The following is a 17,050-nucleotide window of genomic DNA, read 5'->3' on the forward strand; positions in this document are numbered from 1 at the left end:
GAAAACCCTATTCTTCACTTTTCCACCGCCGAAAATTCTTGCCCTCTCTCTCTAGAGTGCTTCTGTCTCATTTTTCGCCCGTTTCTTCGCGTTCTACGCCCGTTTCGTCGTCGGATTCGCGTTTCTCTTCGCGTTTCGGACATTTTCCACCGATCACATTCTCGTTTCGGCGCCTCGTTCGGCGTTCTCGCCTTCTCGGGGTTTGTTCCCCTCACTTTCCTCTTCATTTCCGTGCCCGCGTTTCGGACATTTTCCACCGATCACATTCTCGTTTCGGCGCCTCGTTCGGCGTTCTCGCCTTCTCGGGGTTTGTTCCCCTCACTTTCCTCTTCATTTCCGTGTCCTTTCACATTCCGGCCTTCCCGGCCATTTCCGACCCTCTCGGGAGTTGACTTTTCAGTTGACTCTTCGTATTCCGGCTCGGTTTTCCTTTTCCGGCCATTTTCACACCACTCTCTACATGGCGCACGACATTCCACGTGTCGGGACTCCCCCGGACCACGAGATGGACCCCGGGGTCGAGCTCCTACCACTGAGCGAGCGCCCGTTCGATCCGGCGACCTACCGGCCGGCGATTCACGTTCTGCCCCCAGACGGCCTGCGTCAGTTCCGGAGTTTCGAGAGGTACGCGGCCCCTGAGCTACTGCTGCGTGAGCCTACCTCCCACCTTTCATTCGGCACTCCCGAGGTAACTCTTCATCTTCTGCTTTACTTTCTGCAATGTAGGATACAAAACTGCCATAGTTAGCTGTATTCTTTAATTGCTGAAACCTGATATGCCGTAGACCGTAGTTGACTGTAAACATACATACAACTGATATCTGCTTGAGACTGACACATGCACACACACTGCACTAGTCCTGAATCACCCAAACACACGGCACACACTGTATTCTACTGCACACACACTGGTACCCAGTATTTGTCTGAATCTGTTCGATTTGCACACATGCCACATCTGTTCTGAAACGCCCAAACACGCTGACACAGCACACGTATTTTCTATAAGCACACCGGCACCCGGTATCTGCCTGAATCTGACAAACTTGCATACATGCCATATCTGTCTTGTCAAAATCGCATTTTGAATGTTGTCCTGCAATTGTTGTTTTCTGTTTACAGGAGGGTTCCCATACCATTCGCGGGTATGGGAATACTGGTGCGCGGGAGAGGTATGACGAGCTCCCTGATGCGGTCCAGCGCATCGTGGACCGAGCGGGCTTCGGCACCTTCTGCCGAGGGCTCTCTAGGTTGTCCACCTGCAGACCTCTTCTTGCTGCTCTGGCGGAGAGGTGGTGGGACACCACCGATTCTTTCCACTTTTCTGCCGCAGGGGATATGACGATGACCCCTTATGACTTCTCGATGCTCACAGGCATCGGGGTAGGGGGTGATCCGATCCCCTTCGACATAGCGATGGATGAGTGGACCGCCGCTCAGGTTCATTTACTGGGGGAGGCCCCTCCGCTAGCTCGCCCAGGCTTCGTCCGCTATTCCTGGTTCGAGGCACAGTTCAGGGTCCTGCCCGCATTGGGGGAGGAGACTCAGATGACCGAGGAGGACGTGGAGAGATATGCTCGGGGCTTCCTCATGTTCCTTTTCGGGACTACTATCTTCGCCGACCGGGCGAACACCGTGCCTCTCTGCCTTCTCAGTGCACTGGTGGACGTCCGAGATATTCTGCACTTCGATTGGGGCGGCGCTGCTCTGGCCACCTTGTACGGATATATGAGCTCGGCTTCTCGCGGCAGCGGCCAGCTGCTCGGAGGTTACTGGCGAGCTTGGGAGGTACATTTCTTCTCCACTTTTCATTTCTGTCTCGTACTTTCTGTACTCTGTATACTGCACACACTGCGGTCTGCTTTACACTCACTGTATACTGTACACACGGCACACACATACATTCTGTTTTACACTGACTGTACACTGCTCACACTGTACACTGCACACAATACACTGCACAACACACGGCTCTGCCATTTCTGCTTTATTCTGTATACCCTGCTTTATCTGAAGGTCATACTGACATCTGTTTTGCAGTTGTGGGTTTATGCCTACTTCCCTAGGCTTGCACCTGTACCAGTTGCGGAGCCTCCTCCGGCTGTTCCTTTCTCGAGTCGCTTTGACGGGGGATGCACCCGGCGACCTCGGGAGACATTCGGCTTCTTCCGCCGATACTTCGACACCATCACCCCCACAGAGGTATGCTTTACTTTCAGTTCGTTTAGCTTCGCTTTCCCACTTCATGTTTCAATAACAGTAGATAACAAACTGTCTGTTACTTTCAGATCACATGGCGGCCATGGGCTTCCTTGCCGTCGGCGATGCGGGGTCGGTTCCCTGGTGCTGAGGAGACCTCGCGTTTCTGGATTCTGCTAGAGGGCCCGGTCTGTCGGGCTTGGTACCTGGGGGAGCGTTTTCTACGCCAGACCCGCGGGTTACCTAAGCAGATAGTCCCGGCTCACCCTCCTGCAGAGATGAGGGAGACCGAGGGGCTGACCCCTGAGCAGCTGGATGATTACTCCATCGGCTGGGAGGAGGCCGGCTTTCGAGGCACCGGCGACTATCAGGAGTACGTGCGGACGTACCTGATGCGACCTTTGAGCGGTCGTCGAGCAGAGGGGGCCAGGCCTGTAGCATCGGCGGCTGGGGCCGGAGCAGGAGCAGGGGCTGGATCTTCGAGGAGGGCCCGAGTCCGTGGCAGGGGCGGAGCGCGGGGAGGACGAGGAGCTGGCTGGCCTGCCCTGCCTGCTGTACTGACTTTCCAGGGGCAGGGTGGGTCGACCTATCAGATCCCCTTCGCCCCTCCACCGGCTGGTCATGAGTTCACTGACATCCCCGACCTTCCGCCGGTATGTATCACTGCACTTCGTACAGTTATCTCACTTCAGTTTACTGATATTCCACAGAATACTAATGCATCTGATACCTTTGCAGGCTTCTCCTGAGTACACCCGTCAGTCGTTGGCGATGAATGCCTCGATGATGGGGATGCTCCAGCGGACATTTGACCTTCTGGCTGTCTACAGCATACCGGTATGTCCTTCTGACACTGGCCTCAAACCATTCATACACTGCTTCGCATAATCTGATTCACGGCACAACACCTGATACACTGATCTCACTGTATCTGAGCACTGCATACACTGCATTCTGCACTAAACTCTGTACTGACAAACTGCTCACGGCATTCATACACTGTATCCATACACTGCATTCTGCACTGATAAACTGTCTACAGTATACTGATGCATTTCACTTTTTGTGTGCTTTTTCAGCCTCCCTTCCAGATTCCCATGGCAGGAGGTGCTCCAGCCAGACCTTCTGTCCCTGCCCGGGGGAGAGATGAGGAGGGCAGGATATTTCCCCGCACTAGGGGTGGGCGTACTCACGTCGGGAGCAGCTCGCGGGCTCCAGTCCCGGACGATGACGACGACGAGGAGTCAGAGGCGGAGGCAGGGTCGTCGGAGGAGGAGACCGCAGACGGTTCTAGCTCGGGCTCTGATGACGACGCTGTTGATGCTCCTGGACCCTCGTCCAGGAAGAGGACCAGGACAGACTGACGGCCCTTCGGAGTGCTTGACATAGATGTAGATTTTTGCTATCTTTTCTTTCTTTCCTTGTACTTTTCTTTTTGGTTGGTAGATAGATTACCTTGTACTGCCACAGGCAGGTTTTGTTTCCAAAGCTTGTACATTTGAAAAAGATAATGAAATGAAACGAAACGAACTTTTTATCTGAAAAAGTGTTTACATTTACACATTTCATGCATTGCATCGCATCTCATCATGTTACACCTCAATGTAAATGGAATTGATTGGTTGTCTGAAAATTGAACACTTGCACTGTAATAATCAGATAACTTAAACAGCTAACAACCGAAACAACCCAAGCAACCCACTGCCTGATTCTTAGACACACAGCCCTTACTCTGTTGGGGATTGATCTGCATACAGCCCAAAACACAGCATTCAGTTCATTCTGCACACTGCAATTCTCAAACAAGACAGCCCAATCTAATCAGGACGGACCTCAAAGATGGAACCGGTTGGAGTCGGAACACGTTCCAATGTAGAGATTGGCACAGCATTCTGAGCATAAGCGATTTTTGAAATCGAATGAGGGTTTTTCAAACCGGGATATCGAGCCTACCACTGAACAGAGCGGAAAGGACTCAAATATAGGTACACGACCTAAACACAACGAGACACGCTCGGGAAAGACTAAAAACAAAAGACGAGACCGTCAAATGAAAGAGACACGACACACAGACGCGTAACCAAAGATGGGGGACCTCGGACCACGAGGAGCCAGTTCAATCTGGGTATTGTTTCCCACCCCTTCTGATTTGTGATTCTCACATCACTCAACTCTCAAGCTCGGATTTTCTCTCGAAACCCTTTTCCTCGCTTTTCTCTCAACTTACACCTCTCTATTCTTCATTCTCTCATTTTTCATCCCTCCCCGGGGTGATTGATGGATAAATGGAAAGGTGCGGGTTTATGCTCAACACCGTTAGCTCACGGCTATTCTTCCGGCAGGTAGAGTGCTCTTCTGGCAAGTACGTCGATGACGGGGGAGAGACAGAACGCCTGGCTCAACTGTGCCCCTAGTTCATCATTTTAACCATTTTTTCGTTTTTGCTTTCTACTAAAACGGTTTTGATCAAAACGAGAGTCGGATTAACGTACTTGTTCGATTTTTGATTTGAAAAGCATGCAAGTCAGGCAGCAAGCACTGAAAATTTTCCTTTTTGGGTCCAAGACAATGGTCCAGTTTTGGAAAATGAGATAGTTTTCGAGAAAATAGTCAACCTCAGTAAAAATTTTCAAAAACTATTTTTCAAACAGCTGATGCTCAACAAGCATGAAACTTACCCTTCGAGATGCGCAACCTCGGATCGGAGGCAATGGAAAATTGCCCCTGGTTTGAAGGAGGGTGGGAGGCAACGGAAAGTTGCCCCTAGTTTGAATGGCGGCTCGCGGCGGCTGGTGGCAACGGAAAGTTGCCCCTTGTTTGGGATGGTGCCGCAGCAATCCGCGGACAGTCTTCATCGGCGGTGGTCGAGCTCTTGGACACAGAGATGACGAAGACGGTTACAACACATATATGGACACAATCACCTTGAAGGGTGTTGGCCACTGGACTTTGGAACGAAATTGAAACCATTGCATGGACTGAGACGCTTATGAAAGCGTTGGGGGCTGGACTTCATGATGAAGTTGCCTACGTATCCCAAACATGGGAATCAAGCCTTACGTAGTTCCGGTTAAGGTCCACTCGGGTATTTTAACCTTCACTTTGTTTGGCTCTTATTTTTGCCAAGGCGCCCAATGCGGGTTTTCGACCTTGCGAGCTTCTTTTCATTTTCTATTTCTTCTTCATTTCTTTTGCATTTTTCTTTTTCTTTTCTTTTTGGTATCTTTTGTCTTTTCTTTTCTTTTCTTCTTTTTTTGTATTTTTCTCTTGCTCTAACTTTTGCCTGGGTCGCCCTTCTGGGTTTTCGACCCAGCGAGCCTCTCAAAGGGTAAAAGTGTAGCAAGTCCATGCCAAATGGTTCCTGAACTGGAAGCCTCTCCGTGTCTAAGAGAACGGCTGTTGCACTGATTTGCGGAGAACCCATCAGGGTTACTCTACGAGCTTCTTCCGGCGAGATCTACTCCTTCTGATTCGGCCTTGATGCTTCTTGATCGAAGGCTACCTCAAAACTGGCCACACGGGCCTTTCATGGCGTTTGTCCGTTGAACTTTTTGAACAGTCTGAATGGGTTCAAAGTCGGAGCGGATTGAATCTTGAGGCTGAGAGCGATCCTAAGCTGCGCGATCTCAAGAACGATTCCACACAGGTCTTCACAAGGTCGCGTAAAATATTTGTTTTTGAAAGTTTTTAAGAAAGCGACGAATCGCTCGTGCCGAAGATAGTGTGGAACCAATCTGGATCAGGCCAGGGTCCTTCTCAGTACTCACGCCGACAAGCATGATTTCATTCATAAAAAGGCTTAGCACGCCTCTCTTTCTCTCAAAATGATCAAAATTTTACAAAACCCAAGGAATTCCTTCCTCTTCGTTTTCATCACCGCAGTGTTCAAAAAGTTTTTTTTTTGAAAACTTAGGTTAATGCTATGAGTTTGGCGCGCAGGAGAGCAGGCGAGATGTACTGTCAGCCCAATCAAATTCTCTGGTCCTTATGCTGAAAGCAAGCATGAAGTTGAGATAGCAACAGCTATTTCAATCGGCTCTGTTGGTGTAACTGGCCCCTCGGCAGGAACAGACTCAAAACAAAAACAGATAATAATAAAACAAGACGGTGTTCGGGACAACAACCCCTGAATCACCGGGTATTATATACAACGGGGACTGACTCGATACAACAAGACAGACCCTTAAGCAAAAAAAGACTGACTCAAGACAAAGAGACAGACTCAAAACAAAAGACCGACTCGATATCCAAGCCAGAATTTACAAAACTCGGTTTCACCGATGCTCAAAAATGCGTGCCAAACGCTTCATCAAAAAAAATACCAAATGTTGCCCGCAGGCGGTTCACTTTACATACTCGCAGTATCTGAGCCCTCGAAATCCAACAACTGAGTGGTGACGGGCTTGCCTGAGGTAGGTGGTAGGATAACCTTATTATCAATCAAATCCTGCACTTCATGGCGAAGGCGGGAACATCCATCGGTGCTGTGACCGGACTGTTGATGGTACGCGCAGTACAAGGTAGCATCATGGGTGGCGGGGAGATTCTTCGGGAGCGGTCGGGGCTCCAAAGGCTTAAGATGCCCATTCTTCGCCAATATCAACAATGCCCTAGACAAAGGCATGTGGAGGTCGTGAAAGACTCTGCGCCCTCGAGGTAGGTACTTTGCAGTTTGAGGATTCTTGCCAGACGCGCTGGCGAAAGGATCAGCTGGCGCTGCCTTGGCTTTTTGAACCTTTCCCGGTGCAGGGTTGGGAACAACAGGAACTGTTTGGGCATGACGGGGCCCATCCCGGTTTTCTGCCTGGCTTGAACTGCCTTTGGTTGGAGCGGGGAAAGCATCATCTATAGCTTTGGTCACTATTGCGGATGTTTGTTGCTTGTTCATCCCTCTGGCCTTCAGAGCCTCGACTGCCCACAGCAGTTGTTCAATAGGGTCGGCATCTACCTTTGCCTTGTCCTTTCCTTTGGCCTCAGCCTGATCGAGGGTCGGGGTTAGTGCTGACATATCGTGGCTATAGCCAGAAGCCATCTCTGGCTGGCTGAGTTCTATCACAATCCGCCCCAGTAGCGGGGGCTCCTGTGGTACAAAATTCCCGGCATACGGTGCCGCTGGTGGTGAAGCCGACATTCCATAGGCGAGGTCTGCCACAGACCTTTGGAGATCGCCTATCATCCCCATCAATTCGAAGGTGGTGGGCTCACGAGCCTGGTATAACTGGGGAGCCCAAACCGGGTGCACAACGGGCGACCTGGGCGGATATGACATACTGATGCTGGCTTCATTCTGCGGAGTGGTTCCCTGCTCCGGTGCGGCTGTCATAACCACAATTTCTTCTGAACTTTGTGTCGCCATAAATCTTGCCTCAGCAAAGGGGAGACACTGGCTGTTCTGTATCAACTCTGCAACTCTCTGGACTGAAAGAAAAACAGACAGCACTTCAGCCCAAACTGATCAAACACGGGTGTAGCCGAACAACTGTTCCCTACTGCTGATCACTGTTCCCAGATTTCTGTTCCCCAAAATACTGAATCTGATACCCGCGGATAACTGATTCTCAAATTCTGATACCAATGCCCTTAGGCCTGATGCCCCAAACTTGCAAACTGGTATGTACATTCCTGTAGAGATACACTCTAAAAGCACATAGCAAGTAAGAGAGAGCCAAAACACCCCTATGTTGGGGTAGGGTTTCCCTGTCCTATTTTGTCAGGAACTAGGATTTCACTACGCACGCAGCGGTTTCAAACAACCTATAATCGGGTAAGCAACCTGTCCTAGCTTGGAATGGTCACTATGGATTCCGAATATGCACTAGGTCGAATGGTCAAAAAAAAGGGTGCCTCGGTAAACCGGGGTTTGTGTTCCCATGCTGTCAGAGCCCATAGCCGGTCAGCCTTATGGACATGCCTTGACAAGACAAGCCTCCGGCGAACCGTTCAGGAATGGCAGATGGCAAACACTGTGTTCCTAGGCGCACCAATGCACATGCAATGCAAAGAAACACATAAATGAAGTCAAAATAGGATATCACGAGTTCGAGTCAAACTCTCTAAACTTCCCCAGCAGAGTCGCCAGAAACTGTAACAGCGCCCGGGGAGGGGCCTCGCGCTACAGTTCGGACTCTCGATTTGTGTCACGGTTCTTAATCTGAACCAAAGAGTCCAAATCTGGCAAATCGTTTTGAGAAACAGATTTTTGAAAAAGTAGCGCCAAACATGGACTGCTTTGCCAGATACAGAGTCGCCACCTAAATATTTTAAAATGGGGGAATTTAGGAAACCCTGACTCGGTGCCGAAGGCCACATGTCCGTCATCACCGGAGTTGTCTCGGCTCGGGAGCTTGGGTACGATCGGGGAAGGTCAGCTATGAGCACCCCCTTTCGCCCGGTCCGAAGACCGGCCTCTACTAACCGTGATATCTGATTTTGAAAACTTTATGTGTTCTTATTCCGGTTATTAGCCTAGAATTACTATGTTATGCGCACAGCAAACAAGTATAGACTAGATTGCCTAATTTGGAAATAAACATTGCATATCCGTTTGGTTTGAAAATGCTTTGGAATTTGCTACTCGCAAGTAGGCTAAAATACGGATTTCAACGAGTTTTTCCAACTCAAACAATCCGGCCTTCACCCACAGGCATTCAAAACAGTTTAACACATAAGCATCTAGCCACATGTTAAGCATGCTGTTATGGCAACATTCACACTCATGCGATATGCTAAAGCGGAAATACTTACATAGTACTCCGCGCCAAAACAAAGAACTTGTTAGTAATCATGCATGATCCAAGTCCATGTGAAGTGCCTAATGCATCGCATACAAAATGTCGCTAAGATAGGCTCGGCTATCCTAAACATGTCATGTGAAAATGCACAATTATCACGTATTCAGTTTGAAAATTGAAGTATTGATGCAATTAGCGTGATGTACCGAGCCTAATGCATGTAATACAAATGCATGGATGCACACATGCATAGCATAAGGTATGCTAAATTAGACGTGACCTAATACTAACCATCAAAGCAGGTAAGTAAAAGGGAAGAAAGACGTGAGGTTGGAAGACATACACACACTCACACACACTTATTACAGATTTGCCCTCGCTCGGAGGGACCAAATAAATATTACAAATTAACTAACTACGCAAGCTAATTAATATTACAAATTAACTAATTTAATTAACAAATTAAATTAAATTAATTAAAGCAGGAAAGCGTCTCGGGAAACGCGCCACCATGCGCAAGCTGCCTCTGTTTTCCTCCCTTTCCTCCTCTGGAGGTTGTCAAAACCTCAGGACTACATCCTTGGACAGAGGGGATCACCACCGGCTAGATGAAACTTCCACCGGCAGTGTGGTATGGCCATCGGCACAAAATAGGGCCTGTCGGCAGAGAAAAATGTGCCGGTCGGCACATTACACTGCCGGTCGGCAGAGTATTTCTGCAGAACCTGCAACTCACAGCGACAAAGGGCAAAACAAGGCATGGCAGCATATTTCAAGGCATGTATGCACCAACCATGTCTCTTATCATTGTAATGACTCAAAGGGACATGTGCCTCGATTCTCGGACCACCAATCACGCATTTCCATGCATGATGGCCCAAAGAACCGAGTATGCATCTTTGATTTCAAATGTATGCACACCAATCAAACAAATAAGGCCCAATTCCTATCACCAATTCAAGGAACAAGGCATGCATGCGAAATGCAATGCAACCTAGGCATACAAGCTAGGAATGCAACATGGCATGGCAATCAACTCATGCAAGCATACAAGCATGCATATGGCAATGCAAATGGATGCAAAGATGGACTTAAACATGAATTAGGCGACTCTAAAATAGGCCTAAAACAGTAGCCAAAAGTGCTAAAGAGTGAGAGCTAAATGGCATGCACACACACATGCTCATAAGGACCAACACTTAAGCATGAATCAAACAACATTCAAGCACACTTGAAAGAAGGAAACATGGACAAATTAGCATGCAACATGAGCCTTAAAATCATGTTATAAAATGATGCCAAATCAAATTATAAATCAAGTCAAGCATGCAACAAAAAGTCCAAGTGTTCAAGGCAAGTTGATAAGGCATTGAACTACACTTATCATGACCAAACATGGCATGCATTAAACAACTAAAAATAGATTTAGCATGTTAAAACAAAGCTAAAGGACTACTTAGATGGCATCTAAGTGGCCCAAATACAAAGGCATACACCATGGCCAAAACATGGAGCATTGCAACACATGCTTTCAAAGCATTAAAGAGGCATGCGAGGCAATCAAACAAGCATGGAAATGGGACTCAAATGACATATAGAATGATCCCAAATCACCAAAACAATGCAAAGATGGCATGCTACACATGCACATACTCAAGGCCAACAAGCCCAAATGCAAAGGAGCCTTATAATGCATGCTAAAATCGACCCAAACGACTATGGACAGATCTAAAACATGGCAAAATAAGCATATAACCTTCACAAATACAAGCCTAAAACATGCTCCAACAAAGGCTAACAACCTAGAACATGTTAAGGCACAAATAAGGCATTACATGGCAACTATGCTAAACATGCATAAGGTTCCAAAACCAACTTGAAATCATGTTATATCATGGATATATAAGCATGAAAAACAAACCAAACATGCTCAACACACACTCAAGCATAGGCTTCTTTAAGAGGCCAAAATGTGCCCTTTTCAAGGACAACAAGGAGAGGGGGTGGCCCTCTCCTTCTTGGGACTTCAAAGCATCATCTTTACCACTGAAATCCCTCAAGATTTCAGTGGTGAAGAGACCTCAACACCAAAATCCCGGAGCTAGCACAAAATGGCTCAAAATGAGGCCTTTTGGGGCTTAAGGGTGGTCAACACCCCTCAAACAACAAAACACTCTTAATAAACAATAAAGAGGGCTTAAAAATAGAACTTTTTTATGTTATACAATAATCACAAAAACAGCTCTAAGATAGGTATAAAATTGATGCAAGAATGGGGAATAAAGGTGTAAGTTTCTTACCCTTGTAGTCCTCTTCAACAAGGATGCTCCAATGGCCTCCTTTGGCTCCAAATCAGTCAAGAAGCTCAACAACAACCCCTTAGAACTCTAATCTTAAGAGGAAGGTGAAACACTAGGTGTTTGTGTGCAATAGTAAGGCACAAAACACCTAGTGTGCAAAATGGGAGGGAAAGAGAGATAGATTGAGTGTATCTAACCCTAACCCTAGAAAACCAGAGCTCTCCTCTGTCTTTTCTCTCTCAAAAATGTCTAAGCCTCTCTCTCTAAGCCTTAGAGAGAGCCCTCTCTATAAGCCTCTTGTAAAGCTTATTCAACAAGCTTTGCAAGAGGGAGATCCCTCCATACACGTGTATGGAGGGGAGAAAAAGTTATACAGCTGTCCTAAAATATCTGCAAAAGCAGATGAACAGCAATCGGCCGGCAAAAAATGCCATCTTGGCCAAACAAAGTGCCGACCGGCACAAAAAAGTGCTGACCGGCAACAAATAGTGCCGACCGGCAAACTATTTTGCCGGTGGCAGCAAAAACCAGCCGGTGGCCTCTAGCCACTGCCGGTGATGGGTGGGGATGGTCTACAAGCCCTACCCTGCCCTTCCAAGGCAAAACACAAGTGTTCGGTGCAAAACCGGACACTGAACGGTCAAGTTCGGAGATTCTGAGGTAGGGCGCGAGAGCCAAAACCTCCGGGAACTCCAAACAAACACAAACAAGGATAATCACCGAGTGTTCAAGCGGTGACGTCCGAGTCTTGAGGACGGTAAAAAATGGGGTGTCTACAATCACCCATAAAAAACGAGAGATTGAAGAACAGAGAGATGTGCGTTGAGAAAAAAAAGTGAGAAAAGGGCTTTTTCAGAAAAACAAAGCTTGAGGGCCGAGTGATATGAGAATCACAAATAAGAAAGGGTGAGAAACAATACCCGGAGAAACTGGCTCCTCGCAAACTGAGAGGTCTCTTGTCTTTGTAACACGTATGTGTGTCGTGTCTTTTGTTTTGTTTACCTCAACTCTTGTTTTGAGTCTGCTCCAAGCATGTCTCGATGTGTTTACGTTGTGTACCTTTTGTTGAGTCGTAGGGGCGCTGTGTTCAGTCGTAGGCTCAATACCCGGTCGACAACACATTTCTCAATTTCAAAAAATCGTTTGTGCTTAGAGTGCTATGCCATTCTCCACATTTGTGCAAAGCAAGATTGGTTCTTTCAATAGCCGCAGGGTTTAACCCAGGCCATGTCGGAACAGTAAAACCAGGACCTGTCTAAGACTATGTGGGTTCCGGACCGCGAAGCAAAAGAAAAGAGGAAAATTGTGGAGCATCCGTGTTTGTTCCAACTTTACGTGCCCGTTTTTTCATCCCGTCTTTTCAAGATTGAATTGTTTGTTCAGGATGGGTTGTGTGTTTTGAATAAGCAGTGCATTGTATGGGCTGTGTGCCGAGTAAACCAAGCGCTGTGTTGTAGGCTGTGTGTTCAGAATGAGTAGTGGGTTGTATGAGTTGTTTTGACGTTAGCTGGTTCACTACTTGGTAATTACGATGCAAGTGTTCTAATTTTCAGACAAAATATCAATCTCATTTACATTGTTATGTGATATAATGCAATGCGATGCGATGTATGAAATGTACAAATGCAACACTATTTCAGACAAAAAGCTTGTTTCATTTCATCATCTTTTCAAGTACATAGCTTTGAAGAAAATAAAACCTGCCTGCGGCAGTACAGTGTGCTCAAGCTACCAGCAAAAAGAAAAGTAAAACAAAAAGAAGAAAGGCAACAAAAGTCTAGATCAATGTTAACTGGTCTCACGCCTAAGGGTCTGTCCTCGTTCTTTTCCTGGACGAAGGTCCAGGAGCATCGTCGCCAGCTCCACCATCTGAGCCCGAGCCCGAGTCATCTCCGGCCTCCTCCTCGGACGACTCTATCTCCCCCTCCGACCCTGCCTCAGACTCATCATCGTCAAGCATCAGTGCCCGAGAGCTGCTCCCAACATGAGTGCGCCCTGCTTTGGTGCGGGGATATACTGTGCCTCCTCGCCCTCCTTCTCGAGCAGGAACAGAAGGTCCAGCTAGAGCACCTCCTGCAACCGAAATCTGGAATGGAGGTTGAAAAGCACAAATGGCAAACGCATCAGTATGCTATGCAAAGCAGAGTATGAATACTGTGAGCAGTGTATCAGTACAGAATGCAGTGTGTGAGTACAGTGTATGAATACAGAATGCAGTGACTAAGTGCAGTGTATGAATGCCGCGAGTAATGCTGTGAACAGTTTGTGGGTTACAGTGCATCAAATGCCGTGAGGGCCGTATATCAAGTACTGTGTTGATGGTGCGATGCATCAGATTGTGCAAAGTTTAAGATGATGGTCAAAAGAACGTACCGGGATACTGTAAATGGCCAGCAGGTCGAGGCTTCGCTGTAGCATCCCCATCATGGAGGCGTTCAACTCCAGGGACTGGCGAGTATACTGGGATGAAGCCTGCAAAAGTGTTAGAAGTATCAATATTCTGCGGAATATCAAGAGAAATGAAATGAAATGACTGTACAAAATGCAGTATCAGATATCGGGGGCAAGTCATAGAACCCGACTAACTCATGATCAGCCGAAGGGGGAGCGATGGGGATCTGATAAGTCTCCCTACCCTGCCCTCTGCGTGTCATCATCGTAGGAAGCACTGGCCACCCAGCTCTCTGCTCTCTCTGGGGCCCACTCCTACCACGGGCCCGAGCCATCCTCGGTGCTCCTGCTCTTACCTTTGCCGCTGGCGCTGCAGGCCTCTCCCTCTCAGCTCGGCGGGCACTACCCAGAGGCCGCATGATGTAGGTCTGGACATACTCTGCATGGTCGCCCCCGCCTCTAAAGACCTCTGAGTCCCAACTGATCTTTGAAACGACCATCACCTGTGGGGTGTATCTCTCTGTCTACTCCGGCAAGCCCAAGGTCTGGTGCAGGAAGCGCTCGCCCAGGTACCAAGCCCGACAGACCGAGCCCTCCAGCAAAAGCCTGAATCAGGCAGTCTCCTTAGCACTAGCATGCTGTTCCTGAACTACGGCTGGCAATGGAGCCCAAGGCTGCCACGTGATCTGTAAATGATACGTAGTTGGTTATCTACTGTTATCGAAAGAATAATATAAAGCAAAGCTTAAATGAATTGCAAATTCTAAAATACCTCTACGGCAGTGATGGTATCAAAATATCGGAGGAAGAATATGAGAGACTCTCATGGTCTTCGCACGCATCTCACGTCGAAGCAACGAGAGAATGGAACGCCGAGGGGGGTCTCTTTATCTTGCACTGGGGCAAGCCTCGGGAAGTAGGTGTAGACCCACAACTATAGGAGTGCAACAGAGTAAATATCATTATGCTTATCAGATAAAAGCATAATGCAGAATAAAGCAGAAATCGCAGAACCGTGTATTGTGCAGAGTGTACAGTGTGTGCAGTATACAGTCAGTAAGTAAAGCAGATTGCATGTTTGCAGTGTGTGCAGTCTGCAGTCAGTTGGCAGCAGATTATGCAGTATATGAGGTGTATTGTGTAAAGTGTGCAGCGTAAAGCAGGCCGCAGTGTATGCAGTGTACAGAGTACAGAGAATGTAAAGCAAAAATGTAAAACATAAGACGAAGATGTACCTCCCAAGCTCGCTAGTAGCCTCCGAGCAACTGTCCGCTACAACGGGAGGATTAGCTCATGTATCTATACAGTGTGGCCAAGCCTGCACCACCCCAGTCGCACAGGCAGATCCTGGTCACGTCAACCAGTGCACTCAGCAGACAAAGGGGCACAGTGTTCGCCCGGTCGGCGAAGAGAGTAGTCCACAGCAGGAACATGAGGAAGCCGCGTGCATACTACTCCACCTCCTCTTGAGCCATCGGTGCCTCCAGAGCCAAGGAAGGCTGAATCCTGAAGTGGTCCTCGAACCACGAATACCTTACGAATCTCAGGCGGGCAAGAGGCAGCTGAACGCCGAGCAGGTACATCTGAGCGGCCTCCCACTCATCCATATCTATATCAAAGGGGATCGGATCACCCCCTACCCCGATGTCGGTAAGCATCGAGAAGTCGAAGGGAGTCATCGTCATGTCTCCCGTCGCCGAAAAGTGGAAGGAGTCAGTGGTGTCCCACCACCTCTCCACCAAGGCAGTAAGAAGAGGCCTGCTCGCAGTAAAGGGCGAGAGTCCCCTGCAGAAAGTGCCGAAGCTGGCCTGGTCGACGATGTGGCAGACCGCATCGGCAACTCCATGTACCAAGCCCTGGCGGCAACATTCCCATACCCCCGAAAGGCATGGGAATCCCCCTATGGTCAAAACAAACATTTGCGAAGCAGTGTTACAAATACAGCGTTAAAAGCACTCAGAATTGATGAAAATACAGCGTGTGTGCGCGTGTTCAGATTCAAACAGATATCGGGTGCAGGTGTGCTCGCAGTGAACCACAGCATGTGATGTATTAGTGTGTTTGAGTGGTTCAGTGAAAATACAACGTATGTGTGCGTGTTCAGAGTCAGACAGATATCGGGTGCAGGTGTGCTCGCAGTCAACTACAGCATGTGATGTATCAGTATGTTTGAGTGGTTCAGTGAAAATACAGCGTGTGTGCGCGTGTTCAGATTCAAACAGATATCAGGTGCAGGTGTGCTCGCAGTGAACCACAGCATGTGATGTATTAGTGTGTTTGAGTGGTTCAGTGAAAATACAACGTATGTGTGCGTGTTCAGAGTCAGACAGATATCGGGTGCAGGTGTGCTCGCAGTCAACTACAGCATGTGATGTATCAGTATGTTTGAGTGGTTCAGTGAAAATACAGCGTGTGTGCGCGTGTTCAGATTCAAACAGATATCGGGTATCAGTGTGCTCACAGATTAACTATAGAATGTGGTATATCGGCGTGTCCAGGCCAAACAGTTAAAAGAATAGAATCAACTATTGCAGTTATGTATTCTACATTGCAGAAAATGAAACAGGGAAGAGTGTAGCTCTGAAGCGCCATAGGACAGATGTGACTCTGGCTCGCACAGCAAAAGCTCCGGTGGCGCACCTCGTGCATGGCTCCGGAAGTGGCGAACGCTGTCAGGAGGAAGCACGTGTATCGTTGACCTGTAGGTCGCCAGATCGAACGGTCGGATATGAAGGGGCAAGAGCTCAGCCTCGGGATCCATGTCCATCTCCGGGGGAGCCCCATCCTGTGGAAGATCGTCTTCCATGTCGAGAAGGGTGCGAAAATGGCCGGAAGTGTGGAAACCGGATGAGAATGTGAAAAGTCAACTGAAAAGCCAACCCCAAGAGGGTGAAAATGGCCGAAAAGCTCGGAGTCTGAAAAGGGCACAAAGATCGAGGTAAACTTGGGAAAAACAAACCCCTAGCGGTGGAAATTGAGAAAAGTGTATCGAAACGGAGATTTGTTTGGTTTAAAACGTGCGAAACGCGAAGGATTTCGCAAATCAAACGACGAAAATGGCTGTAAAACGCGACAAAAGCGAGGATTGAAGGAAAAAAAATCACCTAGAGAGGGAGGAAAGGGATTTTCGACCAAGATGGAAGTGAGAATATAGGGCTAGAAGCCCTATATTTAATGACCCGTGGCCGAATTGATAAAACTGCCCCGACACAAGCATTTTTGGCCGGTCGGCCACATTGTTGGCCAGTCGGCCAAATATTTGACCGATGACCTTGTTTTGCGGCCGATAAATGGCCGGTGGTCTTCCCCGGTGGCCGGTGAACCTCCTACATCCTTGTTTGGGTCATTGATGTGGTTTGGGACCTTCTTTGCTCAACACAGTGCAAGAGAGTGCATTTCTGAAACTTAACCGGTCTCTGTGCCGTGTCT

General features: G+C 48.1%; 1 protein-coding gene across 1 annotated transcript; it reads left to right on the forward strand.

The window, feature by feature from the left end:
• Positions 1-1,202: 1,202 nt before the first annotated feature.
• On the forward strand, positions 1,203-3,745 carry LOC145789870 (protein MAINTENANCE OF MERISTEMS-like). The gene is made up of 5 exons (XM_082867430.1): positions 1,203-1,788; positions 2,041-2,202; positions 2,289-2,852; positions 2,938-3,036; positions 3,279-3,745. Exons 1-5 carry the CDS (start codon positions 1,339-1,341, stop codon positions 3,561-3,563), a joined length of 1,560 nt encoding a protein of 519 aa, XP_082723556.1. The 5' UTR covers positions 1,203-1,338; the 3' UTR covers positions 3,564-3,745.
• The last annotated feature ends 13,305 nt before the right edge of the window (positions 3,746-17,050 follow it).

The sequence above is a fragment of the Camellia sinensis genome, chromosome 1, assembly GCF_055761805.1.
Source record: "Camellia sinensis isolate YWXY chromosome 1, ASM5576180v1, whole genome shotgun sequence".
In the NCBI taxonomy this organism is placed as follows: Eukaryota; Viridiplantae; Streptophyta; class Magnoliopsida; order Ericales; family Theaceae; genus Camellia; species Camellia sinensis.

Coding starts and splice junctions, on each gene's coding strand:
- LOC145789870 (XM_082867430.1), top strand. CDS start 1,339: ATGACGATGACCCCTTATGACTTCTCGATGCTCACAGGCATCGGGGTA. Junction 1,789..2,040: donor GTTACTGGCGAGCTTGGGAG/GTACATTTCTTC, acceptor TCTGTTTTGCAG/TTGTGGGTTTATGCCTACTT. Junction 3,037..3,278: donor TGGCTGTCTACAGCATACCG/GTATGTCCTTCT, acceptor GTGCTTTTTCAG/CCTCCCTTCCAGATTCCCAT.